This window comes from Carassius carassius, chromosome 20 (genome assembly GCF_963082965.1).
Source record: "Carassius carassius chromosome 20, fCarCar2.1, whole genome shotgun sequence".
In the NCBI taxonomy this organism is placed as follows: domain Eukaryota; kingdom Metazoa; phylum Chordata; class Actinopteri; order Cypriniformes; family Cyprinidae; genus Carassius; species Carassius carassius.
In genome coordinates this window covers 27,553,633-27,574,088 of record NC_081774.1, presented here as the reverse complement: position 1 = coordinate 27,574,088, position 20,456 = coordinate 27,553,633, and the positions used below count along the sequence as shown (strand labels likewise).

Genomic DNA, 20,456 nt, shown 5'->3' with positions numbered 1-20,456 from the left:
CATTTATCACCTGCATGACTTACTTTCTTGTGTGGAACACAAAAGATGTCTTTCTGAAGAATGTTTCAACTTTTTTTGTCCATAATTGTTTCCCCCCCCAAGGGCAACTAAATCTTTTTGGTTGAACTATCCCTTTAACAATTTCTTTCAGTGTCAAAACCCTGCGTTGTCCAAACTACTGCCCTGGTGTACTTCTATGCAGCGATTTAGCGGCGAGACCCGAATATGCAAACTCGACCAGGAGAGCCAAATATTCAACTTCACAGAAGTTAGGGAAAATGGATGAAATAATTTCCTAATAGGCTGTAATTTTACGAAACGACTGTGGTGCTGGCAGAAAGGAAACTCATCCCGACCACAGAGCTCTGAAGAACACAAGGGATGCAAAGTGTTGCACCTCTTCTACTAAAAAGCACACACTCATGGAAAACATGGAAAAAAGTGTTTGCATTCTATAAAACAGAATGCTTTAGACACGTGTCGCCACACATTTACAAATTCCTTAACAGTTATATAGCCAAATCATAAATTAAACAAAACCTGACAACTGATTATATATAGTTATAGTTATCTCTCTCTTCCCCCTTGTGTCATCCAGAGCCTGATCGAACTGCCTTACAGCGATACACTGCCACGGTCAAGAGTCATGTGGGGAGACCCGTGTTAACGGTCCATAAAAATGGATTCATAAAAGGTTCTCCATGCTACTTTAAACCTGGTGAGTCAGATCATATTCAAGGCTGCAGAGATCCAGGGAGTTGAACGTTTCCACAGGGCCCCGACCGCACAATCAGCAACTAGCCCTGATGCTAAAAATTGTGCGCTCTATTCTCGTTTGGATTCCACCGGTTTGCGTCGTCATGTCTGTGCTAGCTTTGGGTTGACTGTTCTTTCTTGATATATAGGGAAAACAACAAAGTAAGAATTATTCAGATGCCCTGGTTTCCAGGTGATGAGAAGTCATTAAAACAAAAAGCTCATTCACAGAACAAAAAGAAAGAAAATGTATATCACGGCAGATACTGCTCATTTTTCTAAATAAAGCAACAGAGAAGTTTGTGTCGGTGCATGCATGTAGCAGCATGCAGGTGTGTGTATGCATGTGTCTGTGCGTGTGTGTGAATGCGTGTCCCTCATCTGAATATTAAAAAAACTGGTCAAATTATTCAAGAGATCAATTTCAAAGCCCTCAGAGAAGGAATATTGATCTCTGGAGAGGTTGTCTGTGTGTGTGAATAACGCTCTTAAGAGCAAGAGTGAACACCGTTCTTCTGAAGGTCTGAACTACTCGCTGCTTGGTCGGCGGAGCAGAGGGAGAGAGAAGACGTCTTATTGGTAAGCGACAGCATAGATCCTCCCATACTACTGGCTGGCTTGATGCCACTGGATCCATTAGACACCTCACTGATAGACAGAAGAGGAGAACAGGCAAAGAGAGAATGAGTGCATTTGTGCAAACATTATTCAAACATGCCTACTAGCTAACAGAGCAACATGAGAACAGACAACTAAAGAGGCCGTTTTAGGTCTTTGCGGATGGTAGCCTGAGGGTACAGACTGCTAAACCTTTTTAAAATCTTCTATTGGGTGTCAGATTTATTGAGATGGCTTGTACATTTTAGGTTTAATGCATCAGAAATGTGACGTAATTTCCTGCAAGAGAGCACAGATGCTCCATGGGCTTTGGCAGTGCATTGTGGGATTTTTCAGGGAGCGAACATTCCAGTTTCAGACAACTCCCTGATCAGTTCCTGAATGCTGAACTAAGGAGCGGAGTGTCAGAAGACTTTGAATAGCTGCAACAGGTTTGGGCACGTTTAACAAAGTCTCTTCACTCACCCCAATGCTAAAGAGAGTTCCTCCAGCTGGGCTTTATGGTCAGGCTGCCCATTCTCAGTGGCCTTCAGCTTGTATTCATGGGCCACCTGATTCTCCTTCAATCACGAAAACAGGTTCAATGAGCTTAGACAGTTCATATGAGAATAAATTAAATCTGGTCCTGGCCAAGGAGTCTCTGGTTGCACTCACCATGGCGATTTCACGGGTTCTCTTCTTGATCTCCAGCTCTACGTGATCAAGCTCCAGGCTGAGCTGCTCACTGGAAACAGTGCCACCTGAAGACCACTTCATTCCAGCCGTGGGCTGAGACGCCAGCGCACATGCCTCCCTCTGCAAGAGCACAGAGTTACTGACAGCCTGTGTGCGTACGCAAGATGTTTATATATAGACGAGATGGAGATTTAAACACACCTCCATGCCGCGGGTTTGCTGACTGATCTGTTGGTTGACTTGCTGGAGCTCAATCTTGAGCTGCTCGCGGTCAGGGGCAGACACGGGCAGACTGGCAAAACACAGGAAGTAATCATGTTTTGTATTGTCAAAAATTAAATCATACACTACCTAAACCTTATTATGGGGTATTGATTCAATATTGTGTTTTAATTTAAAAATCTAGTGTTGTGGAAGTGCAAGAGGAAAGGTTAAGTACCGCTCGCTGAAGTGTCCCTGAGAGTTGATGCTCTGGTGCTGAGGGTACGACGCTCCGCCCCATCCGCTGTGGTTTCCATACGGATAGTCTGCTGTAAGGAAAACACAATTTATCAAAAAAAAAAAAAACCCAACCATTAAACACTCTAAACATAGCAACATTAATGCAAAAAATTCTGGGCAAAATTTTTAATTCTTGTTACAAATTCTATTTGTGGAAATCTTTCACCCCAAATTCCTAAACGCGTGGTTTCTTTTGTAAATGACTAGATTTTGCCCACAAAAAAATAAATAATAATAAATAAACTGCCACACCTTGAATCAGTAGCATACACTCAGATTCAGTGTCACTTCTTGAACCAAATACACCAAATATACTAAAACAATATATTTAAGATGATCTTGAATCAAATCTCTAATGATTATTCTTGTAGATTGGCAGAACATAATTCCTAAGGGGTGGGGTCTGATTCACATACGAAATGCGATTCAGTCTTCTAGCGATTCGCATCGAACATTGCTTGTAAAATTACAGAACTTCATTTAACTTACCACATAAACAGAATTAGTAGAGATGACTGATAGGGTGATGAATGATTCGCAGATCCTGATCACCACTCAAACATCTAATCTTGTAAAATGTGTGGAGAGTACTGCCGCTCCATAGTTTAACATTACACAAGAGTACGTGTGATTGCGAAATATTGAAAGTCAATGTAAAAGTAGAGCGTGCATTCAAAAATGCCCCGCATATTATTAACAGCTCCCTGATTCCCGCAAAGTATGTCCAGAATAATTTCCCAATTATATAACGGCGAGAGGAAGCACTGAAATGTATTTTCTACATAAGTTAGTTAAAACCAATCACAAATGTACTCAAAAGTAAGAATTGTTAATAGCACCTTTCAGGTCCCATCCCTATATATGATGAAGAATTAGCTATTATATAGATGTCCAGTCACCTGTCATGGTCATGTGTTTGGAGCCCGAGGCCTGTGAGGATGCTATGGCCTGTACAGGCCCAGTGGTCTGGTAACCCGTTTTAGAGGTACGTGAAATGGCACCAAAAGGAGACACCGTGGGCAGAGGACCAAAGGGAATGATGGGATCGTCGTCTTTGGCTTCCGCAGAGCGCCGCTGTGTGTCCAGTGGAGGTTCACGGAGAACTTTCCCCTCTGCATTCTGTCACAGGAGAGTACAGGAAGAAAGCAACAAATTAAACCTCTGTTTTTGATAGTTTTAGTTGATGTGTGAGAACACAAAGTATAAGACAGGTCACTTGCCATCATCTCCACAGCACTGCTGACATCTTTTGGTTTAGCATCCTTGGCGCCAATGTATGATCCTATGGTGTCACATGACCAGGGGGAATACTGCCCAGCGTAGTCTGGCTCCCGACTGCCAAAGGCTTTAGAGCCGTCCTCCAAATACTGCAGGCATTCAGAATTTTAAAATGAAAACAGCGATGTTGAGCACTATATTCATGATCCATGAAGGACAGGAGGATGTCGTTCAGGACTCACCTCCCGAGGGTAGTCGTTGGGGAACGGGTGTGTAGACAGGGTCGGGGAGGCAGCAAAGGGGGGAGGAGAGATGACTTTTCTCTCCTCTAGCTGGACAAGCAGCTCTTTGCGCCTGCGATGCAAGTCATCCAGACTGGGCTGAGAGCGGCTGTACGGGTCCTGCTGGGGGAGAACATATAAATCAGGTTGGGGAACTAACATTGATAAACTGACCTGAGTTGGTTAAGATGCAACAGTACTCACGTCAAGTGACCTGATATAAAAATGGGAGGTACTGGCTCTTAAAATGGTCTAAATTTAAAGCATGTTTCCATTTTGACCTGTGCGGGCAAAATGAGTAACGATCAGCTAAATTAAAAAAAAATAAAATAAAAAATATTATTTTTTTTAAAGACCTTCAAAATTACATAGGAGCTGTTGGAACCAAACTAAAAAAAATGACAGATCTACACCCGTTTGAGGTCAATAGAGTCATTAAAGTCCATTTCGAGGAAAATATTCATAAAAAAAAAAAATCTAAAAAAATCACCCAGCAATGGAATTTTTTTTTTTTTTAAGAATAGAATTATAATAGTAAGTGCTAAAGTTAGAGGGTCAAATAAAGATGGAAGAGATGGGTTTTAAGCCGATTCTTGAAGATGGCTAAAGACTCAGCTGCTCGGATTGAGTTTGGGAGGTCATTCCACCAGGAGGGAACATTTTATTTAAAAGTCCGTAAAAGGGACTTTGTGCTTCTTTGGGATGGCACAATCAAGTGACGTTCACTTGCAGAACGCAAGCTTCTAGAGGGCACATAAGTCTGAAGTAACAAATTTATGTAAATGGGTGCAGAGCCAGTGGTGGTTTTGTATGCAAACATCAATACCTTGAATTTTATGTGACCTTATAACAACATATGATAATTCATTATCATAATATAGTAGGGCTATACAGTATTATCGGACCAATATTGGAATTTTCCAAAAATGGCTTTAAATGTAAATATCGGCATCGACCCAATATGAAAAATTATGTCAGTATGTCTTGCCGACAATAGGAATACATTAGCTTACATGTGATCAGGGCGTGCTAGCGATTTCTGGGAAAAAACTGCAGTGATTAATATATAGTTTATTTATAGTTATTTTCAAATCTTCAATGTACTATCATTATAAAAGAACTTCATTATTGTTTACTGAATTCTAACAAATAAGTTCTTGTTAAAAACCAACCAAAATTAAAAATAATTATATATCGGCCATCGGCCAAAATAAATAGAAAACTATAGGCATATAAGATCCAATCCAATAACCTGCATCCCTACAATATAGCTTTTTCTAATTTGATCTTTTTTTGTTATAAATAAGAACAGGTGTAATACTTTCTTGATTTTACATTTAAACAAAAGCATTCAAGTAAGAAAAACAATTCCATTTAAAAATCAACTTTGTGTGTTCATTACAAATAAATTGATTATTAAAATCACAAAAGCAGTTCAATCAAGAACAGTGAGTGATTCCCTCTTTTATATTGTTAGATTAACATTGAGACATACATCCTATATATTAAGAACTAATGAACATTTTTGTGAAAAACTTAAATTGTACATTTCACTTTTTTTTGCCTGTAGCTCAAAATTAGACTGTGCGCATTCCGACTCATTTTGCCATCACAGGTCACATATGTTAAGATTACTGTATTTTCCGGACTATAAGTCGCACTTTTATTCATAGTTTGGCTGGTTCTGCGACTTATAGTCAGGTGCGACTTATTTATCAAAATTAATTTGACATGAATCAAGAGAAAACATTACCGTCTACATCCGCGAGAGGGCGCTCTATGATGCTCAGTGCTCCTGTAGTCTACCACTGAAAACATAGAGCGCCCTCTCGTGGCTGGAGACGGTAATGTTTTCTTTTGGTAATTGGTTCTAAATAAATGCGACTTATAGTCCAGTGCGACTTATGTTTTTTTCCCTCGTCATGACGTATTTTTGGACTGATGCAACTTATACTTAGGTGCGACTTATAGTCCGAAAAATACAGTAGTTAAAACAAACTAACAATGAAAACTAATTTACAATCTAGTAATTTAGCAGATGCTTTTATCCAAAGTGTCTTAAAAATTAGGACAAATTAATAAATAATTCAGACATAATTCTAAGGCATTTTTTCATTTTAGTATTCATTAAATCATGAAAACGTCATTAAAATGATAACTTCAACATTTACTACTTCATTACTAGAATTAAAATTGATATCGGTGACATTATTTAAAAGGACCTGAGCTGACGTGAACTAAAAATGTACAGTTGTAACTAATGTTAACAAAGATTACTCAATATTGTAACAAATGAATCTCTCACTGTTAGTTCATTTTAGTTCATGCATTACCATAAACAATTCTGAAGAAAAAAAAAATTACATTTACATTAGTTATGAAGTTACATTAGTTTAGAAGTACATTAGTTTATATTTTCTGTAAAGTATTTGAATGTATAAGAGTACTATTACTCATTCATTACACCAAATGAACAAAAAGATCAGTAGACAGACTAATAAAAGTCTATTATTTAAATCTAAAATATACAAAGCAATGGCTCCCGTTTCATTTTGAATTGGCTACAACTAAAAACTTTGTGGTTCAATAAGGGATTCATTTGTGAACAGTAAGGGCTTTTAAAAATGCACTGATATGCATATCAAACAAGTGGAACTACTGTTTATAATGCCAAAATCTTGAGAAGAACAGAACTCACTCCTATGTGGGACCTCATTTGGCTGGGGTGTGGTCCAGCTGTGTAGTACCCGTCCGGTGGGTATCTGTCTCTGGATGACGGTTCCTGGGAGTGGTACAGAGAACCTGCAGGCCCTGCAGGAGGTGGAGGCATAGCGGACGCGGGAACGTCCAAAGGAACTGGGCTCATCCTGACCAAGTCGTCTCTGGTTGCGGCAAACTGAGGTGGGGGTGCTGGATAGTGTCCGTGTCTGCGACTGTAATGTGAGGGCTGTGCGTATGTGTGGGCTGAGAAAGGGGCACCAGAGTGGTGGCTTGGATATTGGCGATCTGGGCCGTATCCCGGGTAGGTCTCTGGGTAAGGGGACTCACCCGGAGGCGCCGGATTACGGATGTAGCGGGGAGGGACATACTGTGGAGGTTGGTATGGGTAGGGGTTGCCTGAAAATAAAAAAATAAAAACTAAGGTTATGAGCATTATGACCTGCCAAGACTAATATTCATTTAAAACATTTTGTGCAATAAACATTTTGCTTTGAATTAACAACTCACAAAACATCAATTTAGACTTGAGTTTGCGTGCTGTAAAGAGTTGTTTTAATCTACTTTCACACTGCAAAGAAAATTTGCCAGTTCATAAGATCTGCTGTTCCTTAAAACTATGACTTGATGCCGCTCATGGACAGTCTTGTAGACCAGACAACTGAATACAGAAACAGCTCTCTTGTCCTTGTACTCTTGTATTTGTTCTTACTTGATAAACATCATAGCAAATACAAAAAAAAAACTGAACAGCAGTTTAAATTTTTAAATTTTTTAAATTAAACATTTAAATACTCTTTAAACGGCCTGTCATCTCTGTGAAAAGCAGGTGTTTGTCACCACACACTACATTTGTCACCATCTAATGCTCACTTAAAGTTAATCTTTAAAAATAATTTAATAACACAAATAAGCTCACTTACAAAAGCATCGTCAAAAGAATAATTAACTCATAAACCAGACATCACTCTGGCTGAGACTATAGATATAGATTACAGGTAAAAATTTAGTAAATAGTTACAGCAGTTTCTTGCACAGACTGATTGTTTTGCTTCATAAGACCTCGATATATCGTCAGGAGCCACAGGTATTAATTTTGTGTTGCTTGATAAGCTTTATTGACTCTCAAAGTGAAAGTAGACACTGACTTGCATTTTATGAATCAACAAGGACCTTTCAGCTAAAAATCATTACTGTTCTACTGGAGAAAAAAAGTCCTCTACATCTTAAAAATCTCCTGAGTCTGAGTTAACAGCAATTTCTTTTAGGGGGGTGAACTATGCCTTTAAGAAAATTTCTAAATGAATATCCATTATTCATTATGTAAATTATTATCTTGTGATGCCTGAACTCACTTTTCAGTTTATAGCATTTTATTGTTTTATCTGTTAATACAAACAATAAATGTTAATTAAAATGAAAACTAAAAATAAGCCTAATTCCTCTCAACAGAAATATACAACTAAAATTCTGTAAACTTCAAACTAAAGCCCTATTCGGACTGGATTAGTTTCACAGGGGCAGATGTCGTCAAGTGCGTGCTACAACGATCTATTTATTCATTAAATTATAATTGGATTCTGTTTGCAATAGGTACTTAGCTAAAGCTAACAGAAGTTTCATACCTCTAACAAGTGCTTTCGACCTTCTTTTTGATCTGAATGGTATGCTTTGTCCAGTGGTGAAGTAGTGCCTGAAGAAGTGGGTATATTCTTAATTTATGCCCCAAGTTCTTTTTTAAAGTGACCCAGCAAAAGATGAAGACCCTATGTTATTAACAGTGGGGTGTAAAACTAGTCTTGTACATTTAGTTTACCCCAAAAAGGGCCAATAGTATTTGCATATTGTCACTCTGCTGCTTGACTTCATTGAGTAAGGATTATTATGAAATCAAAATTAGCCACAGAAGAGATGCAGATTTTGCAATAATTTAAATTTAACAAACTAAATAAATAGACTGCAGGAGTTAACATTTTGTCAGAAAATCACATGCTATTTTGTTTAGTTGTCTGTTCATAGAAGAATCATGATCTCTATTTGAAAAATTATATATTGAAAATTGTGACTTAATTTATGCAGAATTTATTCCACTCCCCCCATCCTTTTAATATAAAATAAGCACCAGTCAAGCTGTATTTCAAACAGGACCACAGAGAGATGCCAAAAGACCACTAAACCGGCTGTCTTGACCTTACTGTACATGCTACTATACGGATCCATTCAGAATATTTGCATAATCTAAAACACCTTCTGTCACTATCCAGTACAACACTCATGATTTTAAACCAAATACACGCTGAACATATGAATTAACTGACATCTGGACTCTCCACAATCTCTGATGAAAGTGGTTGGGTTTTCTCTTTATTAGAGCTGTTTGACTAAAAAGTTTACAGGGCTTTTCCGGTTTTTAAGATACTGTTTTCATTCTAATGTACAGATTCAAATAAGTAATCAATTATTATCTATTATTTTAGCACTCCACACGCTGTCGTGCATGAACCGGCATCCTCTCTGACTTGGGGACGGAGCGGGCGCATGCGTGGGCGAAATCAAACATATTGTCCTGACCGCATCACTGTCTTTACTGTGTGTTTTAGGTTTTTAACATGCGATTGGATAAGCTATTCGTGTAGTGGACTGTCATGATTTTACCTAATGCAGGACACTAATTAATAATGCGCATCAGAGGGGATTTAGAAGTTAATATTTACGTACTTATTTACAGCTGGTCTATTCACTCGGGATAAGTATTACCTGAGGTAATTCTTCCAGACCTTTTTACAAAGGGTAAAATAAGCTGTAATCTTTACTGAAATCATCTGTAATGATTACTGAGATGGCACATATAGACAAGACTAAGACCTCTCCATGTAAAATTAATCCCATCCGAATATGGCTTAAGACAATTATCAACTGAGACATTCAAGTTAATTTTTTAACATCTACATCCTGGACACAGTATTACATGAAAAATGAAATGGCTCCAAGAATCTTGAGAGCAGAGGACTTCACTGCTCAGACAACCATCCAAATGAGCAAATCCAGTCACCTGTTGGGTACTGAGCATCATACTGAGATCCTGAGGGAGGAGGTCTGGCGGGCTCTGGATAGAAGAGCTGGGGCTGCTGTTGTGGATACATCTGTGGCGCACCTCTGGGCATGACTGGCACCTGCTTGGGCATGGGTAAGTGCTCCGCCCTGGGGTGAGGCACAGGGTGGGGTGTCAGGGCCAAGCTACATTTATCCAAACTTAAGAGAAACAAGAGGAAGAAATGAGACGCTTCCTGTTAAATCCAAACCTACTAAGCAAAACTTCTCACTATCTCAGCACCTCTTCTGTTGCTCTTGCAGTCTAAAGAGTTCAGATACTGTAGTCATGACAGAAAAGCAGGTAACAAGAAGTCAAACTGAGAAACAAAGGCTTACGAGTCAGGTGGCGACCCAGGAGCACTCAGGCTAGTGGCGTCCATCTTGGGCTTGAGTAAGAGGTCATATGTGGAGGGGTCTGTGCCTCTGGAGATGAGCTGGGGAAGAGGGCCCCCGTTGGTATGCATAGAGGCCTTTCGCCCAGGCTCCAGCGGGACCACATCCTCAGGCAGCAGGCCAGGGGTGCAGGGCACTCGTGCAGCAAGACGTTTGTTCATTTTACGGTACCTGCAGAGTGAAAACCAAATGAGATTCTGATTATTAAACAAGTCTGTGGTTTAACACTAACCAGACATGCAACGGCACCCACTTTTCCAGCTCCTCCTGAGAATGGGCGAAGGTACAGCTGGCTCCTCTGGGACAGCCTCCTTTCTGCTTCATGTCTCTGCACATGTACGTCTTGTATTTGCTGTGCTGTGGTGGCTGCTGCGTTTCGGCACCCTTCTTGCTGTGGTTCTGAATGAAGTCCACTAGGCCGTGCACCACCGTCTTTACCGCCACCAGCCCCTTCTCCAGCTGCTCCCAGGTAGGAGGAGGAGCATCTGAATAAAGATGAATCAAAGCAAAACGGATCACAAAACAGAACAGAAGCATGTTACAAATTCACAGGGTGAGTGCCATGACCTCAAACCTTAAATTACAGTAGGAGTAATTTCATACAATTATTTTCACAATATATCTTGGAATATAGTTATTTTTTAAATTCACTCTAAAAGCACCAGACATATTCAAATTTATGCTCAACAAAGCTGAATTTATTTCATCCGATATACAGTAAAAACATTAATATGGTTTAATATACTACAATAATAAAAAACTTTCTGTAATGGCAATTAGCATATACATTTTCCACAGCAATTTCTCCAGTCTTCAGTGTCACATAATCCTTAAAACTTCAATGTGGAAATCATACATACATGATACAATCAACAATAAATGTCTCCACTGCCATTACATATCCTGTCATACTGCTAATCTTTAATTCAGTGTCTCAGATTCTCAGTCATCATATTAGGTTTGTAGGTCTCAACACACCTGGACTGGGGTCAATGTTAGCAAGCAACTCGAGGTGAGGTCTCAGCCGGTTGAGATTGGCAGGGTCACCCGTCCTCTGCAGTGCGATGGTCAGCTCCTGCACACTCTGAGCAAACGATGCCGGGGTCTGCAGCTGAAAGACAAACAGTCATATTCCCTTTTTCATTATTCTGAAACATACTACTACTTCTGGCATTTGAAAGGGGGCAAACAGATAGCCGTTATACCTTGTCAATGATGGACTGCATGTGAGACTTATGAGACTGGTCTCCATACAGCAGAGAAGACCACTGATCGGGCGCGATGCGGAGGCCTCCCTCCATTGCGATTTGAACAATCTGAGAGTCGTGTTCCCTCCGAAGTGCCTCATATGTGCGGAACTCCTCTTTCAACTGCATTAGTGATGAATCCTCATCTCGCTTAGTCACCTACGATCAGTGTTGGGAACGTTACTTTAAAAAAGTAATTAGTTATAGTTACTCACTACTTGTTCCAAAAAGTAACTGAGTTAGTAACTGAATTACTCTATAATAAAAGTAACTCGTTACCAGGGAAAGTAATTATTTGCGTTACTGTAAAAAAAAAAAAAAAAAAGTTGCTATATGTCAAAGTATTTTTTATTTTTTTTTAGCAATTTTCACAAGTCAGTTGAAATAAGCAGAACAGACAGGTGTTCGTACATAACTTTCGAGATTTATTGCACGTCAACAGACAGCAAGAGTTTTATCCTGCACTCTTTGTAAGAAAAATGTTTTTGGCCACTAGCTTTGTAGATGCGTGTGTCACATTACATGCACGTTCTTGCCTTTGACTACAATGAATTTGAAGTAGTGCTTATATCTCCACATTGACCATGCCAACTTTTCATCGGATTGCTCCTGACTCGCTATTTCTGCTGCTGCTGCCAATCTCTGTGTAGCTGTTGCGTGTGTGTGACTGTGTGTGTTTGGCGCCGCTGGCGCGTGTGTGTAAAAACACTGGCTCTGATTGGCTACCATGAAACACATGACTCTGCCTTAGCCAATCATAATCGCTTATCTCGTTATTAACCCACCTGCTCACTCGCTGTGTGAGCCAGTGGTGCGTTCGGATTGCATATTAAATCAATGCATAGTAACACCGCATTTAACGTTCAGTAACGTTAACGGTGTTGTAACGACGGGAAAAGTAATTAGTTAGATTACCCCGTTACTCGTTACCTAACGCCGTTCTTTTAAACGCCGTTATTCCAAACACTGCCTACGATACAGAAGAGACTCAACTGAAACCTCAGAACTAAGCTATCGCGCTGCTGAAAAAGTTCATTTGCACATTAAAAACATCAGAGTCTAAATAATCCCAACAGATCTGGATATGAATTCGAAAACAATATCTCATCAGATGAGATCAAGTGCACAATTAAAGGCACCTACCTTGAAGCACGAGGCACGGTAGAGGAGCTGAACTACATGTCCAATACTGGTTTTGGAGGCCTGAGGAAATCTTGGTTCTAGTCTCTGGACCACAAAGAGGACCAAAACCTTCCTGGAAAGAGCGGATCCATCTTCCAAAGCCAACAGCACCAGCTTTAGTGCCTCCTCCTGCATGGCTGTAGATAAAAACGGTCACATTTTCCACAAGGCCAAATTTTAGCGATGATCATTCGTGTTTGTGTGAACAGAATTTAAAGCATTATCTTACCAGGTCCCAGGAACTGGCATCCTCTGGCTCTGACAGCAGCCCACAGGTTGGAGGAGAGCTGCTGGGGGTTTTGGTGCTGCAAAATTAGCTCAGTAACAGTTCTTTCGCCCAGAGAACGGGCCGCCCGCATTGCCCTGACCCGTCCTTCCTCTTCCACCAGCTGACAGTGCACCAGAGTCACCAGCTTCCTCTGCATGGGGCGGCTCAGCATGCTCTGAGCAGCATTACTCAACCCCACTCCTAGATACAGCCAAAAATATGCATCAATCACTTGACCATGCCCATTATACTGGCTTACATGGCATGAAATTAAAATTCACACTATTTTTTAAATGTATCATTTTAATCACTCTGTGATTTGTCTGAACAGGTTTCATTTAAAAAAAAATAATTGTGAGGAAGCTTTATTAATCATAATATAAATAACTTTTCTGCTGAAATGACAAACAGTGATGTTTAATTAGTGCTTGTCCGTCGACATTCTAACGGTCAGAAACTATTTCTTTCCCACACTGTGAGTAAGATACAGCATTTCAATTTCATCATTGAATTGTAACTTTTTTAACGTTTCATATATTATGTAATTGTTCAATCAGCTTTTCAACAGCAGAAAGACGATGTCATGTAACATTACATTTCAATATCTATAGCTCACTAGTTAGCAAGAATATTTAACTCTAGAGAGGAGCATTTCACTAAATACATGCACTACATTACAAATTCAATGTAATTTCACAAACCCTGTTAGTGATATCTTCATGATTTAAGGATGTCATGAGAACATGTTAATTATAGTTACATTTCAACAATGAATTGAAGTAGAAACATCATATCATAAGGTTCATATAAAACTAATATGAAATGTAAACGATTGTATAAAACAACATTTATCATTTGAATGTTGATTCTTACATTTGATTAACAAACAGATTATTAAGTAAACTTGATTTTCTTTTTTGGGCTAAATTGAAATTCAGATTTAGAATTTTTGTTTATTTTTATCAACTACTTTTTAGAGCAACCCAAACTGATGGGCCGACGCACCGTCTCCTCGAACGTCTGGGTGCATATGGGGCACAGTAAAAACTCTGTCCATTGTGGAGCTTGTACAGGCATCGTAGCGAGCTTGTTCTACATGTAAACAAGGGTGGGGGGGTGTTCTCTTGGGTCTGCGTGCGACTGGGCATGTCAGTTACCTCGTGCACTGCTGAGGGGTTTGAGGTAGAGGGCCAGCTCCTCAACACACTGCCGTGCCTCATCATAATGATCGGTGTCCTCTGGACACGTAATGAGCGCCACAGGTTGCTGTTTGGACACCTGAGAGAAAAAGAAAATTAAATAAAGCACACAGTGATAGAGCTGAAAAACTGTGGTTATGCTTAAGGCTGCACTATTGAGGGAGACAACTAGGGATTTTTTTTCGAGAAGGAATGGCGAAAGTCAGTGACTTTTCTATGCTTTTCTATGCTTCTACACTTTTCATTGTAAGGAAGGAAATGCCACAGAATTTAATCTTTCTTTAAATGAAGTGCATAGAGTTGCTTGTTTTATTAGTTGTTTGTTGATTATTAAATATAAAACTTGCTGAAATGTTTTCAGTGTGAGCATCAACTATTTTTGAACACTTTCAACTCGTTTCAACAAAACCGTGATAATATTGATAATCGTGATAATTTTAGTCACTATAATCGTGCTATTAAATTTTCATACCGTCCCATCCCTAGAGACAACTGCATTACCACATCGGTAGAGCACCACCACAATGGCATGATACCACTGGCAGTGTTGTTCAAACAATTCAATAACTGAACAAAATTTAATTAAGAAACAACACTTTAGCAACTAAATATTGCAATAATGGAAACACTTGGATTTGTGCTGAATCAAGGGTACCCATGAATTTATGTTGGTGCTGAATTGTCTTGTGATCTGATCACCAGATTTCCCACAAATGGAAAACTGAACAACACATGGAATCACTCGTTTCTTTTCCCAAAACAATCACTCACATCTCACCCTTAGTCTTTTTTTTTTATTTATTTATACAACAATTTATTTGTAATTTTACTGGTCAGAATGTGTGTTTGTACTGTAGGCTTCAAAAATATCTCGTTTTTCACTCTTTGGGTCCTTTCACACCTGGCCCGTTGTTTCGGAACCTGGCGTGTTTCCCCCCTAAGCGCGGTTCATTTGGGTATATGTACAATCGGTCCGAGATCGCCTGAACCAGGTGGCCTTGGCTCGATTGAAAACGAACTCTCGAGCACTTCGGTTGTAGTGAGAAAAGCAATCCGATCCAACGAACCAGGCTATATCACAATGTATAGTGGGTAATTACGCAAGTTATTTGAAAAACAGTAGACAATGTCTGTGGGTGCACACGTCTTTGCCATTCAGAATCAAAGAGCGCCTTTTCATTTTATAATTCTATCTAATTGCTCTTCGTAGTAAGTGCATTTTAACAATGTTTTCCAGATTACTCCTGCTCAAAAAGATAAATATAACGACAGCTATTTTACACATATATATATATATATATATATATCTTTATTCGATATTCGAATATGCATTCGAACGTGATGTGAAATATCCGTAATCGAACAATAAATAAAATATCCGGTTTTTAAAACGCCATGTGTAGCGCATTTTTTACAGTCTATGATTAGACAGTTTGTTTTTTATTTTATTCTTTGCTATCTTAAGGGGCCGTTCACATATCGCGCCTAAAAACGCGTGGAAAACGCTAGGCGCGCCGCTTTCTCCTTCTTTCCAAAGCGCTCAGGCAGTTGCGCCCCTGAGGCGTCTGCCGTTGCTAAGCAACCATGACCTGCTCTCTCCAAGAAGACACGGAAATTTCAGCAAAGGATAAATACCACGCGCCTACATTGGAAATAACAAACTTGAGCGGGCAAAAGACGCGATATGTGAACGTGAGGGGAACATGTGTTCTCCACCGCAGGGAACATTGTAAATAAAAAGAGAGCCGCACTTAATCCAGATCAAGTTGATAGACTGGTGTTTCTTGCAAACAATATTAAGAAATGAATTAGGCTAGGCTATAGCCTATGCCTTACTCCTGCTGCTGTTTAACTTATCACGTTATCGTTTGTGCCTGTTCTGAATCGTTTTTTTTTTTCTTTTTTCATTTAGCCTAATGTTGTGGGATATGCATAGTGGCACTTCATATAAGTTGATATTCTAAGTTGATAACCTGCTGTTTCAAACATTAAGTAAAAAAAATAATAATCCAGATAGTCCTGTTTATGACCATGACTCACTGTTACATTTGTGATTGAATCTCCATTAGGCTATGGTTTTTTTTTTTTTTTTTTTTTTTTTTTTATGGGGGGGGGGGGGGGCAGGCACGTAGATATTCAAATATATTCGAATACATTGCATGATATTCGATATCCGTTCGAATTTGATTTTTCTCAAAAGTGACAGCCCTAAATATATATATATTGACTTTAACAAAGTTAGTATTCATTCGGCAAGGAATGTCAAGCTTATCTGTAAAATGCAATTTACACATGCTGTTAATTTAGTTTGTAGATTAAACGTCTTGCTGGTGTGAACGATATGATCTCTCTTCCAAACTTTAAATATCATCAGTTGCTTTGGAATATCAGGACAAATATGAAACCATAAAAGATAGAGAACTGCTCCAGCAAAGTGCAGACCAGGTATATACTTTTTCTTTGTTGGGTATATACTTTTACTTCGTTCCACACTGAATGAACTGAATGAACGCCTTGGAGACAAGAAACCATGCAATGTTATTTTGGCATCGAGTCTTTAGATCTAGCATTCGGCGTGCTTTAAATCAGACACTGCGATGAAGAAGTTTGGAAGGCTACCTTATTTTTAACAAATTTACAACAAAGAGAAACTGTGCATGTGGATTTCCTACATCTGTGCAGTTTCCTTCTAATAATACTGAAGCTGCAAGTTTATTTGCTTCAAAAACATACAACATCAATATAGCTTTTTAGTATGCTATCAAAGCCATTTTATTAATAAATATCATGCCGGTAGGGTTGACAAAATGTTTCTGTGGTCCTTAATGGTTTTGTGTGTGTGCAGTGTGATCTCTGATCTCTCTCTGAGTGAGTGATGTGTGCTTCAATGCAGAATATTATTATAGAATGGTGATTAAAATGACAAAAACTAAACCAAAACCACCAGTGGTTTAAAAATCACTACTATCACAGTCCTAATTATGCTACTCAGTAAACACGGTTGAAATGCCTCACCTGACCCCCGACCAGCTGTAAAAGGGCCGAGTTGACGGGCAGCTGCTCGATGTCAGTATTGATGGCCGTCTGGTCAAAGGGACAAGCCTTGCGGTGCAGTTTGTTGAGGCACATCTTGCAAACGGTGTGGCCGCAACCCAAACTGATGGGCCGACGCACCGTCTCCTCGAACGTCTGGGTGCATATGGGGCACAGTAAAAACTCTGTCCATTGTGGAGCTTGTACAGGCATCGTAGCGAGCTTGTTCTACATGTAAACAAGGGTGGGGGGGGTTCTCTTGGGTCTGCGTGCGACTGGGCGTGTCATTTAACAAAAAGGGAAAAATAGATGGAAAACAAAAATGAAAGATTCCACTGGAATCAAAAAATCTTCTGAACACAGGAGTTCTTAAATAAGTTCACACGTCCCGGGTGATCATCACATGGTGTGAAACCTGAAACCTGGAACAAAAGAGATGCAGCTGATGATTAATCTGACAAATATGGAAATTATAAAACAGTTAACCTAGTGATGGGTTCACATGATGCACATTATTTACCAACACAATTACATAGTAAAATACAGGAACCAACTGCCGCATTGTCAATCAACCACATCTGGCAGCTGTTGCTACCCAAACAAACAAGAAAACTAACAAAAGACAACAGTTTATACATTTATTATAAAAATAAATAGTTTAAACCCTACAGAGGCAGAATCATTTCTTAATTTCTGAAAAGTAATGTGTTGAGCTGATTGTTTTTAATGCCAGGGACAATTTTAAGATTTTGGCCTATCCTGCTTCTATAAGACATCTTCTTTCAGATTAGTGGAAAGCAAACATCCAGAATTGAGATTTTGCATCTGCATTTTGCATTGCATCTGTAGATTTCAAATAAAATACATTTAATGAGCGTTTTCCTCATTTACTAAGCCAGAAATCTCCAATTCAGCAGCACTTACTCCAAGAAGTTTGATCAAATATAATTTAACGGATTTATAAAAGATTTTTCCCTAGCAGATGACAGTATTTTCTAATTTATGGAGTGATAAAAGGAGATTCAAACCCCTCTATGTATAACATTTTACTCTAAACAAAACGAAACAAGAATTTTGAACCTCGCTTTATCCAGACTTTCTGTTCTGGTAATGTATGCTAATTAGTGCATGTTTAAGGAAAAAAAAGCATTATGGTATTTAGTAGTTAAAATTGTTACTCTAGTTACCTGTGGTGTTTTGCCTCAAGTAAACAGGCTACCCACAGCTAACTCGTCTGTCAGTAAACGCAACCTCACATCGTTCAAGCAATTTTGAAAGTATAAGCATTACATTTAATCGTATGTACATGTTTGATAGTAAGGTGCACAATTAACGCAATTTTCCTGCTAAAAACAAACCAAACTTGTAAAGTTTAATATTGTTCTCCGCTGTCCATCTCCATTAGCTATCGAGCTAACACAATGCTCCCTGGCTCCTAACTTCACTCTATCTGGACTGAATACGCTAATAGCATATAACGTTACACAGACGTTTTACAAGGATTGCGAGTGTAGACAAGGAGTTAACCCGAAGACTTTTTTTTAAACATTTCCTAATGTAAGAGGTGAAACGAGCAAAAATCACAGGATAAAGGCGAAATGTACGAGTTTTAAGGGATATCTGTTTAGGATAAACCACAAGAGATCCCGATTATGTAACACGGCAGCCGCTGAACCGGACCAAAACACTAGATTATTATCCACACCACTGTCGAAACACTGAAACATGACATGCGTTAAGAATAGATGCAAATACACAATCACGTGGATTACTGTAAATATCTATTTTTGCAAGCGAAGGCCCGTGTAAACAGCATTCAGCTCCGTGAGCTAATAAGCTACACTGGCTACCGACTTGCTATTACAATCGAATACACGGCTGAAATACAAATTACTGACAAAGACAACGTTAAAATCTGCATATGACACGAACTACCCACCAAGTAAGCCCCAAACCTAACTGAAAACACACACAAAAAATATCTCAACCCAAAGCTACACAAGGCTAGTCGGACGGCTAAGTGCTATCAGGTTAGCCGTTAGCAGCCGTGTGCGGTCCACACCCAGAAAGGAACACATAATGCACTCAAAATGCGCTACTCTGCAAGCCACAGGCGCAAAATAATAAATGCACACTCACTCAATCACTCACTCATTCTTACTTTGTATAGGCTATCTTCATCTTTTCTTAAGAAAACGCTTGATTATTTCCTCGGTCGCCATGTCGACCGTTATAACGGGTTGCCGAAGTAATTCGGGAGTTCCTCGCGTAAAACTGCCAGCAGCAGCCAGCGGCGCCACTCGAGCTGACCGAGGAGGAGAAGAATCTGGCGCCTCCTCTGGCGGAGCAGCGCGCTGCAGTCGGGCTCATGGTGAAGACACGTGCAGCGATGGAAGCTCATTTCCGCCACAGAAAAACAGTGCTTTGGTAAATCATAATTATGACATAAGGTCAAAAGAAGGATACAAAAAGTAAAAATTCTGACGTAATAAGTAATATTTCTGATATTATAAGTGGAAACTATGCCATGAAACGTCAATTGTGAGATGAAAGCCAAGCTATGACATAAAAATGTTTATGAAATGAACATATGTTATTGTTTTGGAAGGTATATGTAGTATTGTATACAAATGGCATAAGAGTGATTGCACATAGGAAGTGAGTTTTGCACATAGGAAGTTAAGATTATGATATAAAAATACGAAATTATAACATACTAACCCAAATTTATTTAATAAAAGTAGAAATTATGACATAATAACTCATAATGAGCACATAAATATCCTTTATAAAATGAAACTGAATTTTAATATAATTAATACAAAAAGCAAAATGATGACATTGAAGGTCATATTAGATAAAAAGACAAAATTATGAAATACTAAGACAAAAGTTTAAAGTTTAAAAGACAAAAGTTAAGACATAAAAAGTCACAATTATGACAAACAGGTGAAATTATGATATATTAAGTCTTTATGAGATGAAAAAGTAAATTATAAAAGTCAAAATGATAAGTCATAATTCTGACATAAAATATATCACCTTTTTACTTCTTAATTCTGACTTTTGATGTCATCATCTACTTTTATGCCATAATTAAGATTTTCTAAGCATGATTTTTTTTTTCAAATATAGCATAAATGGGCTTCCAATATGAAACATTTGCTCAACAACAGCACATATTTCAGATTCATTGGGAAACAGTATAATTCTTTTTCACACCAATTCAAATTTCAGTACAAAAAATAAGCACAAAAAATTTAAATGAATGTGG

General features: G+C 38.9%; 1 protein-coding gene across 3 annotated transcripts; it reads right to left on the bottom strand.

The window, feature by feature from the left end:
* Nucleotides 1-106: 106 nt before the first annotated feature.
* On the bottom strand, nucleotides 107-19,569 carry rc3h1b (ring finger and CCCH-type domains 1b). 3 transcript variants are annotated; one of them, XM_059502362.1, is made up of 19 exons: nucleotides 19,344-19,569; nucleotides 17,165-17,604; nucleotides 14,108-14,228; nucleotides 12,912-13,151; nucleotides 12,644-12,819; nucleotides 11,459-11,659; nucleotides 11,232-11,364; nucleotides 10,507-10,738; nucleotides 10,197-10,424; nucleotides 9,820-10,019; nucleotides 6,748-7,166; nucleotides 4,011-4,172; nucleotides 3,771-3,917; nucleotides 3,450-3,669; nucleotides 2,489-2,579; nucleotides 2,251-2,341; nucleotides 2,029-2,169; nucleotides 1,840-1,934; nucleotides 107-1,404 (listed from the first exon to the last, which is right to left on the bottom strand). In XM_059502362.1, exons 2-19 carry the CDS (start codon nucleotides 17,393-17,395, stop codon nucleotides 1,245-1,247), a joined length of 3,288 nt encoding a protein of 1,095 aa, XP_059358345.1. In that variant the 5' UTR covers nucleotides 17,396-17,604; nucleotides 19,344-19,569; the 3' UTR covers nucleotides 107-1,244. The 3 variants fall into 3 exon arrangements, with proteins under 3 accessions (XP_059358345.1, XP_059358346.1, XP_059358347.1); XM_059502363.1 differs by having other exon boundaries at nucleotides 4,011-4,169; XM_059502364.1 differs by having other exon boundaries at nucleotides 9,820-9,968.
* Between the last annotated feature and the right edge of the window lie 887 nt (nucleotides 19,570-20,456).

What these genes read in the sequence shown, in the direction of transcription:
- rc3h1b (XM_059502362.1), bottom strand. Translation starts at nt 17,395, where the DNA reads ATGCCTGTACAAGCTCCACAATGGACAGAGTTTTTACTGTGCCCCATA. An exon ending in TCTCAGGAGGAGCTGGAAAA is followed by an intron (nt 10,425 to 10,506) that starts GTGGGTGCCGTT and finishes TTCACTCTGCAG; the next exon opens with GTACCGTAAAATGAACAAAC. An exon ending in TGATGCTCAGTACCCAACAG is followed by an intron (nt 7,167 to 9,819) that starts GTGACTGGATTT and finishes TTTTATTTTCAG; the next exon opens with GCAACCCCTACCCATACCAA.